The sequence below is a fragment of the Nasonia vitripennis genome, chromosome 2 (assembly GCF_009193385.2).
Source record: "Nasonia vitripennis strain AsymCx chromosome 2, Nvit_psr_1.1, whole genome shotgun sequence".
Lineage (NCBI taxonomy): Eukaryota > Metazoa > Arthropoda > Insecta > Hymenoptera > Pteromalidae > Nasonia > Nasonia vitripennis.
Genome location: NC_045758.1, coordinates 32,658,900 through 32,676,153, shown reverse-complemented (window position 1 = coordinate 32,676,153; position 17,254 = coordinate 32,658,900). Strand labels below are relative to the sequence as shown.

At 45.7% G+C, this 17,254-nt stretch overlaps 1 protein-coding gene across 2 annotated transcripts in view; it reads right to left on the bottom strand.

Moving 5' to 3' along the window:
• Positions 1–17,254, bottom strand: part of LOC100119620 — a 43,363-nt gene that overhangs the window by 24,413 nt on the left and 1,696 nt on the right. For both annotated transcript variants that reach the window (XM_016982427.3, XM_008206820.4), the window contains exons 2-5: positions 16,229–16,604; positions 15,095–15,773; positions 13,827–13,970; positions 5,781–5,958 (exon numbers count right to left, since the gene is read on the bottom strand). In XM_016982427.3, coding sequence (XP_016837916.1) covers positions 5,781–5,958; positions 13,827–13,970; positions 15,095–15,773; positions 16,229–16,483 — 1,256 coding nt within the window. In that variant the 5' untranslated portion in view covers positions 16,484–16,604. The remainder of the gene's footprint in view (positions 1–5,780; positions 5,959–13,826; positions 13,971–15,094; positions 15,774–16,228; positions 16,605–17,254) is intronic.

The following is a 17,254-nucleotide window of genomic DNA, read 5'->3' as shown; positions in this document are numbered from 1 at the left end:
ATCCCGATGGAAAAAGGGTTATCCGTCGTGGGAGGTGATTGCTCCGACGATCCAATTAACGGCGTCGCGACGGCGTTAAAAGTCTTCGAGTCCTAATGACGATGCTCATGGTGGATGTTTTCGAGGGGGGATCTTTCTCCCACTATCGAATTGTCGAAGCGAGAAATATTCGCTGGAATTTTTGCGTATTATCCGACGCCGGGAATATTCTTTCGCAGAGTTAACGGCGGACTTTGATGTATCGAACGCGAACTTCGGCCAAGTTCATTAGCGCGGCTTTGATTCTTTCGTTAACGTCGCGATAAAACAGCGAGCGCATTAATATTTATGAAATTAAAGCCCATTAGAATAAAATATGAGCCATAACCATCGTCATTTGTTACCGCTAAGCACTTTGTAAAGTCTGGCCTGCCTCTAAGCCGCGAGTTAACTGGCACTTTGGTCGTTGGCTAGAAGCACATTTTTCACGTGGACGATTTTATTTTTAGCTCGTACGTAACGTATCGGAATCAGCTTTGCTTGATGCTCAACAATTTTTTTTAAACTTAATATTCAAGAGAAACTTAATTTCAAAGATCCTAAACGAAGCTTCGGCAAAAGGATAAAATCCAAGCGAAAAACAAAATAAAGACAAGATAGATGATTTCCGTCCCACTTTTCGACTTTGTTACAAAAATAGCAAAAAGCAGCGCCGGCAAATTACGGCGAGAAAGAACTTTTCTCCTAAGTATACCAAAGGGTAATTTATGTATTTCTCAACGCTTCGAAAATAGAAACTCGTAGAAGCTCGCGTCTAAACAAACTTATCATCGCGAGCACACATCACCTGCTACAACCAGCATGTCTACTAACTGACACGATTTTACGGAAAATAAATGCCTATAAGTTAACACACGGTATTTCCAACCTCCTAACCTTTACAATTTACAGTATACTCGCGCGTCCATACACAGTATCATCGCAGTAGAAACTACGAGTTCTCTCTCTCTTTCGCAGCCATCAATCACATTCGCGTATACTGAAAACTCGCCGTATCCATCGCGCAAAAGCTTCTCTTTGAGGAATACACTCGCGGGAGGAACGAAATAAATGCACTGCAGCTTTGGTGCTTATTCATCATCGACTCTATACACACTCTGCGCTCATAACGGAGAAATGAATAAAAGCCCACGCAAACAAATCAGTTTCATTTCAAAGCACTTAGTGCAAGCTCCTACTTGATTTTTTGCTGGTATTCTTTGTTACCGCACTTTCGCAGTACCATGAAAAAAAAAAACAGGAAAATGCATGATTAATTTTAAGCTTTATTCACTAAATTAATCGTCATTCAAAACTCAAAGCGAATTCTAAATCCTAATCAGCCTTAACCCCTTCTAAGCCGACTTAGAACGGACAGCAAATTCAGTCGACTTGCGCGTACCCTTTTTCTCTCCCACTTTCTTCCCAAGAGACGTTCTCTGCTTTGCAAAGTTTTCCTCGCCACTTCCTGCGCGGCGCTCGTTCATACATAATGCGCGAAAGCGTACGGAGCTTGAAAATCGAAAACTACGTATGTTCGAACTTTGTGAATAGATAACCTCGGCGAAGTGTATTTTTTTCTTTTTTCCGATAACGACGCAATAGCTTTTTACAATATTCGTTCCAATTCGCCACGATTGTTTGCGTGCATCGCTTCTACAATAAATGCCGTTATAAAGCTCGCGCTGGTGTGTTAAGCGAAGTTGGTCCCGAAACTTTTTCGCTTAACTACTCTAACAGCTTTATATCCCTTAAATGCCTCATCCGATAAATTATCCCGCCGAATTTGCGCGTTATATACTGCACAGCGTATATAGCAGTTTTGAACATTCTTCAGCGAGTCGCTCACTCGCAAGCTTCCGAAACATTATATTCCCGCGGAGATTAACCCGTTCCCCACACCTGTCAATTTCAGAGCAGTTATAGGCCACATCTCTTATTGGAAGAAAAAAAGAACCCGATTCTCGTGGACAGTATGTTATTAATCGAACGTTAATAGAGCTGTCAACCAACATGCCAACAGCACACCTCTGATGACAAAAGTTTCGACGTCGCCGCAGTTCACGCGACTCATGCATAATTCACGTGTAGGTCGTGGAAACACACAAACGACCGAGACTTCGGCGCCTTGGAAGGAGGGAAGAAAGTACCGAGACAAGATTATCGTCTATATCAAAGAGCGAACTCGCGCGTCGATTTCGGGCGACAAACGCCTGTGGCGTTGAAGTTTATCCGCCGAGGAGACGTGATATACGAAATTGCAGATGGTGAGAAGGTACATCGAGGGCGAAGATCAAGGAAATTGATATGGGATTTGTTGTTGCGGGGAAATAATAAGCTTTGTCAATCTTGCTTTTTAATTGACGGTCTTGAACAATCGCAAATTTTTCTATCGCTTTCCTTATCCGAAATCTATATCCCCACCCATATTTCCCTCCTACTATCAAAACATACGAAAGCTTGATCGAACAGGTATATACATGTTCATAAGTAAGTATTGTATTTCCCTTTCGATTTACTTTTTACGAGCTTGCCTCCGCCGATATTTCGTCAATCCACTCGCGGCAAACAAAAACGAGCGCGAAAAACTTTCCAAAATAAAATGTTTACAACCAAGCCCCGTCCGAGAGCTCGCAACGAGAAACAGCGCAGTATACAGCAAGCGAACGGATGGACACAGTCGAAACCCGAAATAACTAAGGATTAGACGCCGACCCCTCAAAGTCGCCAGGAGCTCAAAGACCATAGAACAAAGCTCGCGAAAGGGTGAAAGAGTTGTGTGTAAAGCCGCGCGCAGAATTGGGAGGAAGCCGCGGTAAAGAGAAGATTTGCGGCGAGACGCCGGGCTATATACCCTCCGGAGGATTAAACGTCGTTTTCTATACGTCGCTCCGTGTGTTTCGGCGCACTTCTTCTTGTTTTCTTCTTCAAAAACCGTCATCTCTCTCCAGTTGCACGTATACAGAGGTGTTGCGATAAATCGCCGCCGGTTAACGAGTGAATCACGTGCCCGCGCCTCTAATAGCGCGTACGTGAAAAAGGCGCTCTCGGTAAATAACGATCTTCTTTTGTGCCATGTAATCGCGTAATTTCAGCTTTACGTGCAGCGAGCTGTACCTCATCGAAATTTCGTGGAATGTGTGTGGTGTTTACGAGTGAGAAATTAGACTTTGGGTATGTATCGCGACGAAAAATGCATTGCAAGACGAATAAACCTCTCGACTCGGTCAGCGAACACGTTTCGCTGCTTTCGCGAATCGGCTCTCTAAAAAACATTTACACGCATGTGTGTGTGTGTGTGTAGGGAGAAATTTTTTTCCCTGCCTCGGCCTTTTTTACATTCATTCAGGAGAGTCCTCGACTCGCCTTTGCGCTCGGTTTTCCGTGGCGTATTTCATCATAATTTGTTGTTCCCCGACGAGGAAATTATGCTTATAAGTATTCGTAACATTGCGCTGGTACAGCTCGTTTTTTCAATATAAATTCGAAAAGAGAACGCACCCCTGTAACGAATACACCGAAATTGAAACGGGCGGTCTGGATTTAATTAAAGAAATAATAGAAAGGCTCGCATTAAAGCGGAGCTTTTATTCGGATAGGACAGAGTCGGCGCGAAGCAATTGGCGCGGTGAGAGAGAGTCCACACAAAAGCCCAGACGCATTTGCCTTGAAGTCGCAGTCGTGTATCTTCGTTAGCTGCACGACGGAGCTTTTGTCCCTCCTTTTTTTAAGAGTCGTATATACGCCGCCGTCGTGATAAATATCGTCCATTCTCCGGAGACATATTTCTCCAGGATATTATCTTGCGTAACGTCGAAATTGTTCCGTCTCGCCTTTTTCCCCGAGTCTTACGTTCGACACAAAAGAAGCCGCGAAAATACACGTCGGAGATCCCAAATAATACAGCGCGTTATTCTCTCGATTAAATTACGATACATCAGCGCCGCCAGCTTCTATCTCTCAATGGGCATTAATCCCGCGATATATTTTGAAGAGAAGATGCATTCGATTCTTCTCTGTGAATGGACTGTATAAGAGGCGCCGGCGGAGTTCGCTGCAGAAAGGCTGCGATTGCGCTCTCCAAAGGGAATAAAAGAAGGATAGAACAGCGGCGGCGAAAGCTCTCGAGAAGGAAAATGGCTTCAGAGAGAGAGAGAGAGAGAGAGAGAGAGAGAGAGAGAGAGAAGCTCCGTCCAAGAGATATAATTATTAAATACGAGGTGAGCAAACGCGATTCTTTACTTTCTTCTCTCTGTCTCTATCTAGCTCATTCTCTCGTCGGAGTAATAAAAACGTGCTTATGCGCTTTTTACGACTCCGCGGCTCGTGAGTTTTCCCCGTCGCTATAGTTTAATTTAACGAGTAATAATTGCTCCGTTATCACCGAGAAAGCTAGAGGGCATAAGATGCTATATACAGAACAATAAGTCTGCGCGGTGTATTGGACAAAGTGCGCGGGCGGGGGTAAGAAAAATCGATCATTTTCGACGGCCGCAGAGAGCCATTAATCACCGCGCAGGGTGTATGTAATTCTGAAAAATGGACGAAAGTGTAAATCACTCCCACGGTATACTAAATAAATAAAGTGGATTTCGCCCAGCTCTTCGACGCGAAATTCGTCGAAGAGAGAGAGAGAGAGTATAGTGTACACGCACACACACACACACACACACACACACACGGGTCTGACGAAATCGAGGCTGCGCTACTTGTCAAACCGCGCAAACCCCAGGGTTGTAAACCGTGTATTACGAGCCATACGGGGTTAAGCGTATGTATACCGTCCGATAAAGGGGAACTCGAGGCAAATACGCGAATTTCCGTTCTGACGATATTATACATACAGCGACGAAAACAAGAAGATTGAACCGCACGCCGTATACACCCTAATTTCCTCTCTACTCCTACGTCCTGTGGGTCGCGTATTTTCCAAGCTATAGGTATACGCCAAGGGCCGAATATAGAAAAAGGTGCTGGAAGCAGCGGGACACGCATCGCGCGAGGGTGAGTCGATAGAAAATTTGGCAAATATTGATAAGGCGAATCCGGTCGCGCAGCTACGCTCAGTCAATATTGAACCCTCGAAGCGTCGCTCGAGCTACTCCCCTGCGCTTACACTCTCTAAATCCCTCGGCGGATGCTTCCGCGGTGCTGCGGTCCTGCGTGAGGAAGTTTTTCGAGCTAATCGTGGGAATGAAAAAAAATCGTCGAGACGAACTATGTCGTCTATGCCTTATGGAGGATTAATTACAAGCAGTGCCTCTATTCAAGGGGGTTGATCAATGGGTATTCATCGATAGTGGAGCCAGCTGGCTGAAAGGGGTATAATATTATACGTATACGCGATGCTCTAACGATTATAATTAGCCGGTGGAACTTTTTTTCGAGTAAAGCGCAGTTTTAGTTTCAAGAGTCAGAAATGAACTCGCCGAAGAAATTCGTTTCGAGGAAGATTCCAGCGAAGGACGGATAAATTGCGAAGCTAAGCCTGTTTGAGAGGGCAATTCCGCATCAAGCGTAATCACGAATAAAGTGGATTCAAATTTAAAGTTCACGGCCGTCGTGTTGTATACGTTAACAAGACGAAAACTAAAAGTGCTATAGTCGTAAAGAAAAAAACATTTTTGCTGGAGGCTTGTCCACTGGTGTATGGAAGGGCTGGGTCGAACCACAACTTTTGAAATACTAATAAGGTATTCTACTTAATTATGCCAATTATGGCACTAAAATTTCGTTAAAGCTCTAGGATGTCGTGTACTTACCTACTGCTATTAACGGACGTATTGCTCCTACTTCGTCTTGAGATGATGGAGTCGCCTCGATTTACGACTCCTTTGTGGGTTATGCTAAATGCTCTCAGTCTGTACAAGTCGTCTCCCGCTCGAGGATTGTACGCTTTTTCCGGCAGACTGTGGACTCGCGGTCGTATGTGATCAGGCACTGAAACAACACGAAGACGTAATTCTTTGAAAAATCATGCTTATTACGATGAAATTAATTAAACAGAGCATATAACTTTCAAAATTAATTATACGAAACACGACGAGGGCCAACCAGTCTCAAACTGATATCTCCCAAGATGCTCGGCTAATTTAATAACGAACTTTGAATACACAGCGGCAAAGTTGCTTTAATTAAGCCCTCGCACAATATCTCCATTTTTCACCAACACACCGCCCGATATAATCTTCTTACGAGTTCCATGCCATCGTGTACCGCGCGCGTGTCCCTCGAATCGAGGACACATGCGCGCACAGCGTCGTCGCCGAGTGCGTCAGTATTTACCGATTCTGGAACACTCTAAAGTGCAACTGTCCGTCCGAACACGCGTATATAACTTTGCTTTTAATGAAAAGCGTATATATAGCTGCGCTCGCATTATTAGTTTCAGACACACACACTGTCTAAGTGCCACGTTTTCCAACTTTCGCATCGTCTCGCCCGTCCTCGACTGTTTTTACGGCGAAAGCTCCCGCCGACGAAGTTTAACTTGATAACGCTCGATTGAATTTTTTTACGAGATAGCGCATTCGATGCATCGCTATTAATTTCCCGCTCAATGTGTGCCATGCCGGGAATCGAGTGTTTCGTTCTATATAATATAACGGGAGGTACGAGGCTCGACAGCCTTTGGCTACAAGTTTAACGAAGGTCGCGTTTCACGGCAGACTAATGGCCGAGGACACTTAAGCGTAGGCTCTTCTGTCAAAGGAACGACACATACGTTCTGGCGAGGATCTTCTTTTTCGCGCTGTGCTTCTTGCTCAGCTTCTCGCCTTTCGCGTAGTGCGGGGTGACTTTAATTGATGTCAAGCTGCTGCGAAATAATTCCACCAACCAGCGTTATTACCAGATTCCCTCGAAAAATAAAGACGCCGTGATAGTGTCTTATCTGAGGGTTAAACGTTCACACGTATCCATATCTGATGTCGGAATTCCATTAGCAAATTGCTTGGATACCCGAGGGATCTCGAGTCTCGCGAGGAAAAGATTCGCGCCGGGTGCGCTCTTTCTTCGAGATTTATATGCCGCTCAAATTATAATTCCTCGATCACGACAACTTCGTCATCGACGCACGAAGCGTACACACGCGTCATATAATTTATATAAAACAATAGCGAAACCATAACGACCCTGTCACTGGCACAATGCAAGATCGACGATCCAATCATTCGCGCCAATTGTCTCGCGGCGGAAAAATTAACCACCGGCGCGCAACCCCTCGTCCGGCGGTATCGATCGGCGGAAGAGAGAAAAAGCTGGATTTTCTGCAAGACAGTTGTATGGGCTACGTGATCCAATCAATTACACCCCGTTCATTACTGTAGATTTGCAGAATCGCCGATGTGTATAGTCGACTGGTACGTACAACGGCTTCCTTCCACTTCGAGCGCACGAGTAAGAGAGAGAGAGAGAGAGAGAGAGAGAGAGAGAGAGAGAGAGAGAGAGAGAGAGAGATAAAAAAGTGGGGGTAATTTTCCCGGAAGACCCTCGCAAGCTCTTCTCGATTCTCTACACGTGCGCGCAAGCTCGAGAGAGAGAGAGAAGACGGACAGCATTGTCAGCGTCGCTCTTTTTTCTCCCCGCGTTCATTGTCTGACTGTGTGTTTTTTTTTCTTATGCTTCTGCTGTGCCTATACACTGGAGGAATAACTTTCGCTGCGTCTTGGCGCTGCAGTTTCGCGGGAGTCACGTAGAATTTTTCTTCGCTTCGCAGAGAAGCTGACTCGTATATTTGCGTATAACTCGGGTAATCGATTTATGGCGGAGAATAAGTCGATATTCGTGCAGCTGCACGTAAACAAACTAGAAGTGCTGGCGCAGTTTTCCCCAAACGAACCTGTGACCTGAAAGCGGAGCTTCTTCGAAGAGTATACGGTGCATCCGTACCACGTGAGGAAAAAAATCTCTCCTCCATTATACCTCGGCGAGGGTAGAAAAATCAATTTCCAAGATATTAAGACCGTCCCTCGAATATACGAAGCCTCGAGTCTATACACACTCGGCGCACTTTTCATTTTCCCTCTATACTCGTCTCTTGGCGAGAAGAATCGATTTATGAACACGTGCGCCGAGATTAATGAGCTTACGCGACATGTTTCGAAACGAACAGCTGAAAGTGTGCACAATATGCTCAGTTTTTCGCCAGAAAATCACAGCCGCTACTCATCGACTATTTCGCACTTCTTGCTTATTTCACTCGGAGGCGTAAGATAAGCATTCAAAAATCACAGAGCTCCGCGCGTGAGGCAAACGAGCCGTTTAATTGAAAGCCAGTAGGTAGCTATATAGAGCGCGTAAGCCCAGCGGCGTCAGCTCGTTAGGTCCGAGGGAAGATTGGACGTTACGTAAACCCCACCTCCAGTCCGGAATAATTAATCCTCCCAACGCGATATTTCCATTGCGCATTAGTATTCATACCGGTAACTCCGTCCATCTCCCGCACTCGGAAGAGCCTACAGCGATATACGTGGGACGTGTATACGATGATGAAATCAATGGCTTCAAAGGAAACGTGGCGCAACTCCGATCACTTAATTTGCCCGAACGCCAGCAGCTCGATATAACCGAGGGATGTCAAACGACGTTTTTGACTTTGAACTATGGAGGATGATAACATCAGGCTGCTATGTGGGTGTGGAGCGATAGAGTTGATTTTTGCTGCGGCGCTTTTCATCGAGTTATTTCTTACGAGAGCTATATCGTTTTCGGGGGACGTATAAACAAAATTCGAGCCGGAACATCAGAACGATATAACGAATACGAGATGGGCAATATTTTCAGTTTAGAGCTGCGCAGTTAAAACAGTACCGCAAATCCGCCGCTGCGACAATGGTCGCGAGAGCATTTCAGCGCCATCAGACTGGTCGGGGCTCTCGTCGGGTCGACCCTAAATCGCTTCGTAATCCCTGACATGAAGTATGTATTAAAAGTCAACTTTGCTATTCGGGGATATGGGAGAGAGAGAGAGAGAGAGAGAGAGAGAGAGAGAGAGAGAGAGAGAGAGAGAGAGGAGAGTTGAGTTTATGAGGATCGTTGATTTTCCGGTTTATCGGATTATAACGCCCGGACCGCGGACGTGTGCGTGCTTAAGCTTTATGAGGAAAAACATGCTTTTTGCCCGTGGTATTGGAACGCCTAGACACTTTGCAGTTGTATGCGCCACCTATCGTCTTATTTTCCGTGCAAATAGAGGTACATACGATTCTAAAAGAAGCCTCGTAATGTCAAACGCGCTCCTCCTTCGCAAAAAGCTTCCGACGGCATCTCCCAAAAGCATCATCACGCACCATCAGATCCTCCGAGCAAGCGAACCCCCGGCAGTGGAAAAGCGCTCAGCGAAATCCTTTATACGCGAAATCGATTCGATAACCTGTGGCGCGTCGCCACTGCTCTCCCCTCAACGCACACACACACAGACCGAAAGCTCCTGGGCTTCGCGCCACTTCCCTCGTGACATCGCAGGGGAGAAAAGGAGCCGGACCAAAGCTACGCGTATATACCTATGTGAATAGCAGAAAAAAACTGCGTCGGAAATGCGCATGCGCGGGACTGGGGGATGACAGTGAAATATACGAAATCGCACGTGTACCGCCGCGCGAGTATAAACAGCTGGGGGACGACGACGCGCTGGACTTTGTTGTTGCGCAGAAAGCGGGAGATGCGCGCAGGTGCTGCGCGTGTTTGTCTTAGCCGAAATTCCTCTTGAGGGACGAGTTTTTAGTCGTCGTCCGGATGAAATATCGATTAGAGAGAGAGAGACGCGCCGGAGGCTGTATCATCGAGCTTTTTTTCTGTATTATATGCAGCTTGTTTAGGATCGCGCGGAATTTCTTTATAGATGAGATTAAACTTTGGAATATCGATTCGCGCGAAAGAATAGGTGTTGGTAAAAGCGCGCGTACATGGCATTCAAATTTTATCGGAAATACCGCGCTGCAGTCTATTATATAGTGGCAAGTTTGAAAAGTTCAATATGCGTGCGCGAGAATTTCCACATATATAAAATCAACGCTTTACAGAGCACGGCTTGTTTGAGAGCCTATTTTGCATGTTAACTCGGAATATAGATAAAGCTCGCCGTGTGTGTCAAACAATTGCAGTTACTGTAACTAATGAAAGTGTTTTCTAGGGCGTGAAGGCATTAAAAAGCCATGAAGAATTTTACGTCGTCGCCAGCGACTGAAGCTCCGGAGGTGTATCATTTTTTACTTGTTCATCTCCGTTAAACGTGTAAATATTCATATTCGCGACCTGTTATCGTTCGATAGTTCACAGAACTATATTGTACCCAGAGAAAAACGAAAATCAATACGATTCCCCCGACTCCGTAATCAGTTCATTAGTCACGTTCATCAATCTCGATGGGCTTCGCAACAAAAGTTTCTTCTTCCACCGCCGCTAATAATTATGCTTCCCAAGCGCAGCCGTGTACACACTGCAGACTGTATATAAGCTTTCGAACAACAGCAATCGACGTGGCGGGGAAGTGCACGAAACGCCGCGGATATAACGATAACGAGATTATAACTTTTTACGAGCGAAAAGTCCGACACGCCGATGTGAAAGGCTTGTTCCGTTGCAATGCCATGTGTACTAATGCCTTCTATACCCGGTACGGACTGACGATTATAAGCTTGTGTAAGGGCTTTGAAAAACCCAATGAAGACGCGTTATGTAAATTTGATTTACACTCGAATTTACGGTCCAAACACGATTAAGACGATAAGGTTCCTGCGGATGATGTACGGAACAAACAAAGCTTTATCTCCGTTGAGATGTACACGCGTATCCGATCGAAAAAAAGCTGCAGCCGCTGCTCGAGAGTCGCAAAAGAGAAACAGCTCTGCAGTGAGAGAAAAGAAAGCGCGGTAATACGGCAAGAGCTCGTCGCCGGGGATTTAATTCGTCCTTGACCGCAGTTTAGCAACCCCTGGTAAAAGAGCTCTCGCGAGAAACAGACTCGGCGCAGCGACTCCGTCGAGGAGAGAGAAATCAATTTTCGTTCCTCGGCGTTTAAACTGCAGCCAACGTTTTCCTCGTTCCTGAGCCATTTTCACGCGAACCTTCTCTCGGATAATAATTTCCACTCAGTCCCTCGGCAGCCTTAACGACACACTCGCCGCGCGTAATCCTCGAGACACTTTCGGCATACCGTTGCTGCTGCTCCTTTTTTATTCTTCGCCCCTTTATCTTTGCTCTTTTTTTTTCTTTCCCCGCCGCCTGCCAGGGGCCTTTGTCTTATACACGAGCTGCTGCGGCTGATGGAGATATCTATGTGTGCGGTATATTATGGTCCCTTGGAAAAAAAAATATGAATAGCGCTGCGGGCCTCGAGATAGATGAGAAAAATGCGCCGCTGCTGGATTGGGAGAGAGAGAGAGAGAGAGAGAGAGAGAGCTGAGGGAATGGCTGTTGACGTGGATTTCGTCGCGGAAAGCGGGCAACAGCAGTGCGGCGAGATTCCGCTAAGAAAGGCAGTTGGTAGTTAAGTATTAGCAGCCGTTAACGAACTTTGTATAACATACAATAGTTGCAAAGCCATTACAATAGTAGCAAAGCCAACAAGACGGTTTCAGCACGGTCGACTCAGCTCTATATGTACACTCGTTTCGCATATTATGACGAGGGTTGTAGGAAAGTGCCTATGCGCTACCTGTTGTCGCTGACCAGAAACTCGAGAAGTTCAAACGATCATGCATGCTCGCTCGACATTATCAAAAGCGATAGTGTCGCTCTATCAAAACTGAAGAAATTTAATAAAATTTAAATAATGCTAAACCCGTTGACTTTTTCCAAGAATAAAACGAAGCATCAAATAAGAGCATTGTCGGAGCCGAAATCTTGTCGAAATTACAAAAGGATAGATGTCGGGTATTCTATAGCACTGTGTGCAGTGCTTCTGGGATACTGAGCGAGGCCGTGAACTTTTCTATGATAGAAAATAAAAGTTGCCATTGTGCTCTCTACATGGCGTTTCAAGCCTTTTATGTCGAAGAGATTCCTCTCTGAAGGTATATGTGACTTGTAGCTGCTCGAAATGCATACGCGGAACACAATAATGGCTTTATAGTCCGAATGTCTATGTGACGTTGTGAATCCAAACTTTTTCACTTATTTGCTATCGAATTATTCAACGTACGGAGTATCGCCGAAATGCAACAGTAATATTTTGACTGCCAACAGAGTGAAATGTGCCAAAAATGGATCGCACAGCTGTCCGAGTGTGATGCGAACAGCGATTGGACGTAGCCGATGTTATCTTTTCGGCCAGAAACGATGAGTTATTACAGCAAAATGTATAAAGATAGTGAAAAATGGATACGTTCGAGGACCTCAAGCTAGAGCAAAAGAAAAAGAAAAAGAAAAAATATAACGGCAGGATCTCAAGGTAGCAGCGCTCATGACACTGAAACATTCAGGAAAAAAAGATTCCTTTCCACATATATCCATCTATTTTTGGAACTGCGCACCAAAGTCAGCGCGCTTATCGCGAGATTTTTATTTAATCATCGAATAAACTCTAATCTCTCTAAAATACGCTCTCCAACATTTCTCACAAAAGCAGCTACAAATTTCCCCTCATCCCTCGTACTCAGTCCAAACAAAAGTCCGCATTTGTAAAGCTCGCGCTGAAAATTCACCCACAACGATATGAATCACTTTCATCCTTCACACACACACACACACACACACCGCTGTATACAGTTCAAAATTCCTGGCTTGCAAATAGCCGACAACATTCGCGTAACTATACTGCACATATAGTAACGCGGGAATTCGATGCTCGAATTCATCAATCTTCCTGGGGCGGTCTCGACTCGCGTGCGGACAGATATCATCGGTACACTCGCGATATTACAGCGGACTTTTGAGAATCGGCGAGTGTGTAAAGGCTGGTCAATTTCGCTTTAACTGCGAACGATAAGAACGTGAATTTTTCCTTCTCAAAACGCGAGGCCAACTTCTTTTTTTTTAGGGGTGCGATTATCGACGTATTATTTTTAGAGGCAGCTGATGCCACAGGGACTGAGCGAAACGCTGGAGAAAATGTTGCTTTGATATTATTCTCATTGTAAATTGGTAGTGCTTTTTTATGACGTGGTCAGGTCGTTAAACCTAAGGAAGCTTATATCCCTCGGTATATAGGATTTAATGACAGAGGATTATGGAATTTAATGAAATTTTATGCCGCACCGTGAATGTCAACGCGGTAAAAGTACACAATTTTTAATATGCATACGTCTGTACAATGCACGTCTATTTATTGCAAAACACGTGAGCTTTTCTCTCCGCAGGTATTCCGAAGCGGTGAAACAATAATTCGAGCGAGGGAAAAAAGTAATACTCCTTAATAATAACGCAGACGCGAGAAGCAGATCTGACACGTGCGATAAAGTCGCGGTTATAACGTACAGCGATATATTTCATAGGTCACCTTTATTATGCTCCTACGTCTTATCGGCTCTTTAGTATCTTTAAAAAAAGAATCTGAGCTATTTCTTCCCAGATTTTATCGGCCCTCGAACTACGCGCCGACCATTAACTTCTTGCCTCTCTGTATTTGTATACCTATATACCGTACACGACTTACCTTCTAGACACGCTAATGATTTCACGCTCCAAGAGCAGAAATCAACAGTATGCAAAATATACCTCCGCCGATGCATTCGTCACTTCTTTTATTCTCGGCGCAAAATGCCAAACCGCAAATATACGTCGCGGTTAATTGACACATCGGTACGCCATTTGTTGGGCATTGAAAATTGGCAAGCGTTCTCGCGCAGAATCCGAAAATAAATACTCACCTGGCAACTCGAGGAAATTCGACGTTCTCCTTTGTCGGACACGGGGGTGAGCGCTGAAGTTGAGCGGGCCGATTTCCTCATTGCTGACGTTTGACAAATTCGAGGCTTGACTGTCCCGTGAGCCGCGCCGAGATGCGAGATAGGCTGTAACACACACACGCAACGACGATTTCGAGTCAAATTATATTGCGTGGAAGGTGTATTTGCTTGTGATGTATATACATAACGAGAGCTACACTTTTTTATCGTGAATTTCACGTGGAAACTTGGCTTTGTTCGAGGAGCTTTTTTTCCAGAAGTGACTCGACAAGCTTTTCTCGGAACTGTTGGTATCCATCATCGTAATTGATGTTACATAGCAGATACTGTTTTCGTCGCGGAATATATTTTATCGATGCTGTCCATTGGCCGAAGCCATATAAGCCGCACGATTAACTAATTAATTATAAATCGCGTTTCATTCCTGCACATATAGCTATCGTTTTTACGGAAATTGAACTAAAACACGTGCGCGGACAAAAAAGACTTTTCTCCTCGCCGAATTAACCGGGTTCCACACGTGTCGCAAAAACCTTGAAAAGACGCGAAATTCAATTCGGAAAAAAGCTAGATAAGAAGAAGCCCGACGGTCATCAGGCGCGATAAGACACGGCGGCAAAGCCTCGTATAGAAAGCGAAACCAATCGGCGGCGCGATGAAGGGTAATTATCGGAATTCGACATCCTGATATTGAGCCCCAGAGGTCGAGATTTTTTGCGCGAATTTGTTTCCCCCTTGGTCTTGGCTCTCTCGGTTTCTTTGATTTTCGTCCTTCTTTTTACACCGGAGAGATGTTTACGTCGAGCGTTTTTTTTTCTATTTACTCGTGATTTTTTTTTACCGCAAAGCTGTATTTGACGAATTCGAAATATTTTTTTTCGGCTTCGTGGCCTTAGCCACGTTTCGTGTATTATGTGACAGTTGACTTTTTTATCAGGGGAAGAAAGTTCTCTGTTCGGGAGAGATGAGACGGAAAGTTTTAAATCGTATCGAGGATTCTTTCGACCCAGGAGTCTCGAGGCAAAAAAGTCGGGGCAACTTCGACGAGGACACGATGTACAGTATACACACAGTCAGTTTCTCTCTCCCCGAATCATCCCAACTTTTTTAAAAAGGACGAATTTTAAACGAGCGCAGCTTGTTTATTTTAATCCACTTTTTTTATTCCTCGAGATAAAAACTCGCTAAATTATCATTACCAGAAAAAAATTGACTGAAATTTCACTCACCCAGTCCTCCCTTCATAGACCCTCTCCTCCTGGGACTGGACAGAATGGTAACCTCCGTATCGGCATCGTTAAGCTCGGTCAGATCACTGGTGGACTTCCTGGACATGTTCCTCTCGCTCTTGACCGACGTTCCACTCCTGACCTCCTTCTTGACAGCCTCGTTCAGACAGCCCTGGCTCTTGTTCAGGTACCCCGTCGTTCTCCCCTGCCTCGTGTGCATCTTCAGGCTCTCCCTGTTCCACGCGTTCCCCTGTATCTTCCCCAGGGGGTTGCCAGGACTGTTGCTCTCCCTCATCTCCAGCTCCGGCGAGTCCTGAGGTTTGGGTGACGTCCTCCCCGGCGGCGTGACTATGCTCGGCGAGCTCAAGCTCGAGTTGCGCCGTCGCTCGATCTGTTTGGGTCCGCTGACGTACTTGAGCGAACTCGAGGCTTGACTGTGGATGCTGACGCTCGGCGAGAGCGGCGACTTCGGCGGGTAGCTCAGTGTCTTGCTGATGTTGCGACGGGGGTTGCAGAACTGGAAGATCGGCGACTTGGCTCGACTGGGCGACGCCGTGCCCGGGCTCTTCGAGGTGCACGTCACCGGAGTGCCGCAGCTACCGCCGAATATACTCGGGCTCTTCGGACCCGCCGACGAGCTGCTGCCGTAGAGACTCGGGCTTTTCGGCGCTGAGAATTCCTGGGGATCAGAGAGATTTCAGTGTTAGCAGTTGAAGCTCTTTTGCCTGCGAATTTCGCGTCGTGATAGAACGTTCTATGGACATGTGAGTTAATACTTTGAGCGCTGTGTACTCCGCGTGATTATTTCGCTTTGAAACTCGCTTATGGATGCTACTTCATCAAAATATTTAATCACAAAGTTTTCGGAGCTGCTGTATAAACGAACGAAAGAAAGCGCCGAGTTTTAATTAGTAAAACCCACAGCCAAGTTCAATTGGCCTGTTTATGAAAAACGAGCGCGATTCGAGTGTTTCGTTTTGTCGATTGCTATAACAGCATTATACCCTCGCTAATTAACGCTCGGCTTGAATATCCAAATAATTCACCGTCGCCTCGCCCATTCCCAACAACAATCATGCCAAGCGACATAGAAACTTTCGACAGCCGAACGATTAATGAAAAGCGGTAGCGCACCTGTGGGCTCTTGGCATCGACCGCGCGCGCAAAGTCGTCGAAGTCGAAATTGGTGTTGGGTGTCTCGGCGGCGGCTTGTCCTCCGGAGGAGAACTCGGGTGGAAACTCGAAGACTCGAGGTGTGCTCGGAGATCTGATGGACAGCTGATTGTTGGGGCTCCGCTGACCAGGTAGCTGAGGCAGCTGACGCGGACTCTTCGGTGACTTTGGGAAGCTCATGGCTGGGCTGCTCGTGTTGCTGCTGCTCGTCGCCATTTTTCTTGGTTTGTTCTCGTGGTTTCTTCGTATGTAGCTTAGGAGGACGAAGCGCCGAACGCTGTGGTCCGTCTGGCGACGACCTCACATCGCATCGGTCTTGGAGCTTTCGAGCCGTTTGCTGGAATCGTAACGTTTTTGTTAAAACGTGGTGTATTGTTCGGTTTTTTTCACGCATAAATATTCCGTCGGACACACGCGCCGTTTGTAACGTACAGCTCCGCAGTTGTTTGGGTAAATGGAAGCATCTCGCCTGAAATATCAGTATTCATCCGTACGAGGAAGCCCATAATGCAGACATATGCGAAATAATGCGCGCACGAACCTGTATCACTATTCCCAGTATCAGCTCGGAATTGTGCGGGGCGGAGGTCATCGTTTCGACATTTCCTTACTTTTGCCCGCACACGAAACAGGCATTATAGAAAGAACCAGGATGTGTTTGACTTCTTTTTAAACGCTTTATACTCGCGAGGAAAAAACGAGGGAGAACACTTTCCTCGACTTTTTGATTTTACAAGGGGTTGCGACTTTATGATTCGACGTTTTCCATGTTTGTCATATACCCCCTGTTCATTTGAATTTATAATCAGCTCCGGTAAACTATACGCTATAGAAGTTTGGATTGACTTGCAAATTCGAAGATACCGTCCGCGCGCGCGCCCGGTAAATAAAAACGAAGCAATTTGCATAATTTTCGTACTACGAATATCTCGCTAACTAGTTTCTTCGCGAATTTCGAGGAGAGGAGGCGGAAATTAATACGCGAAA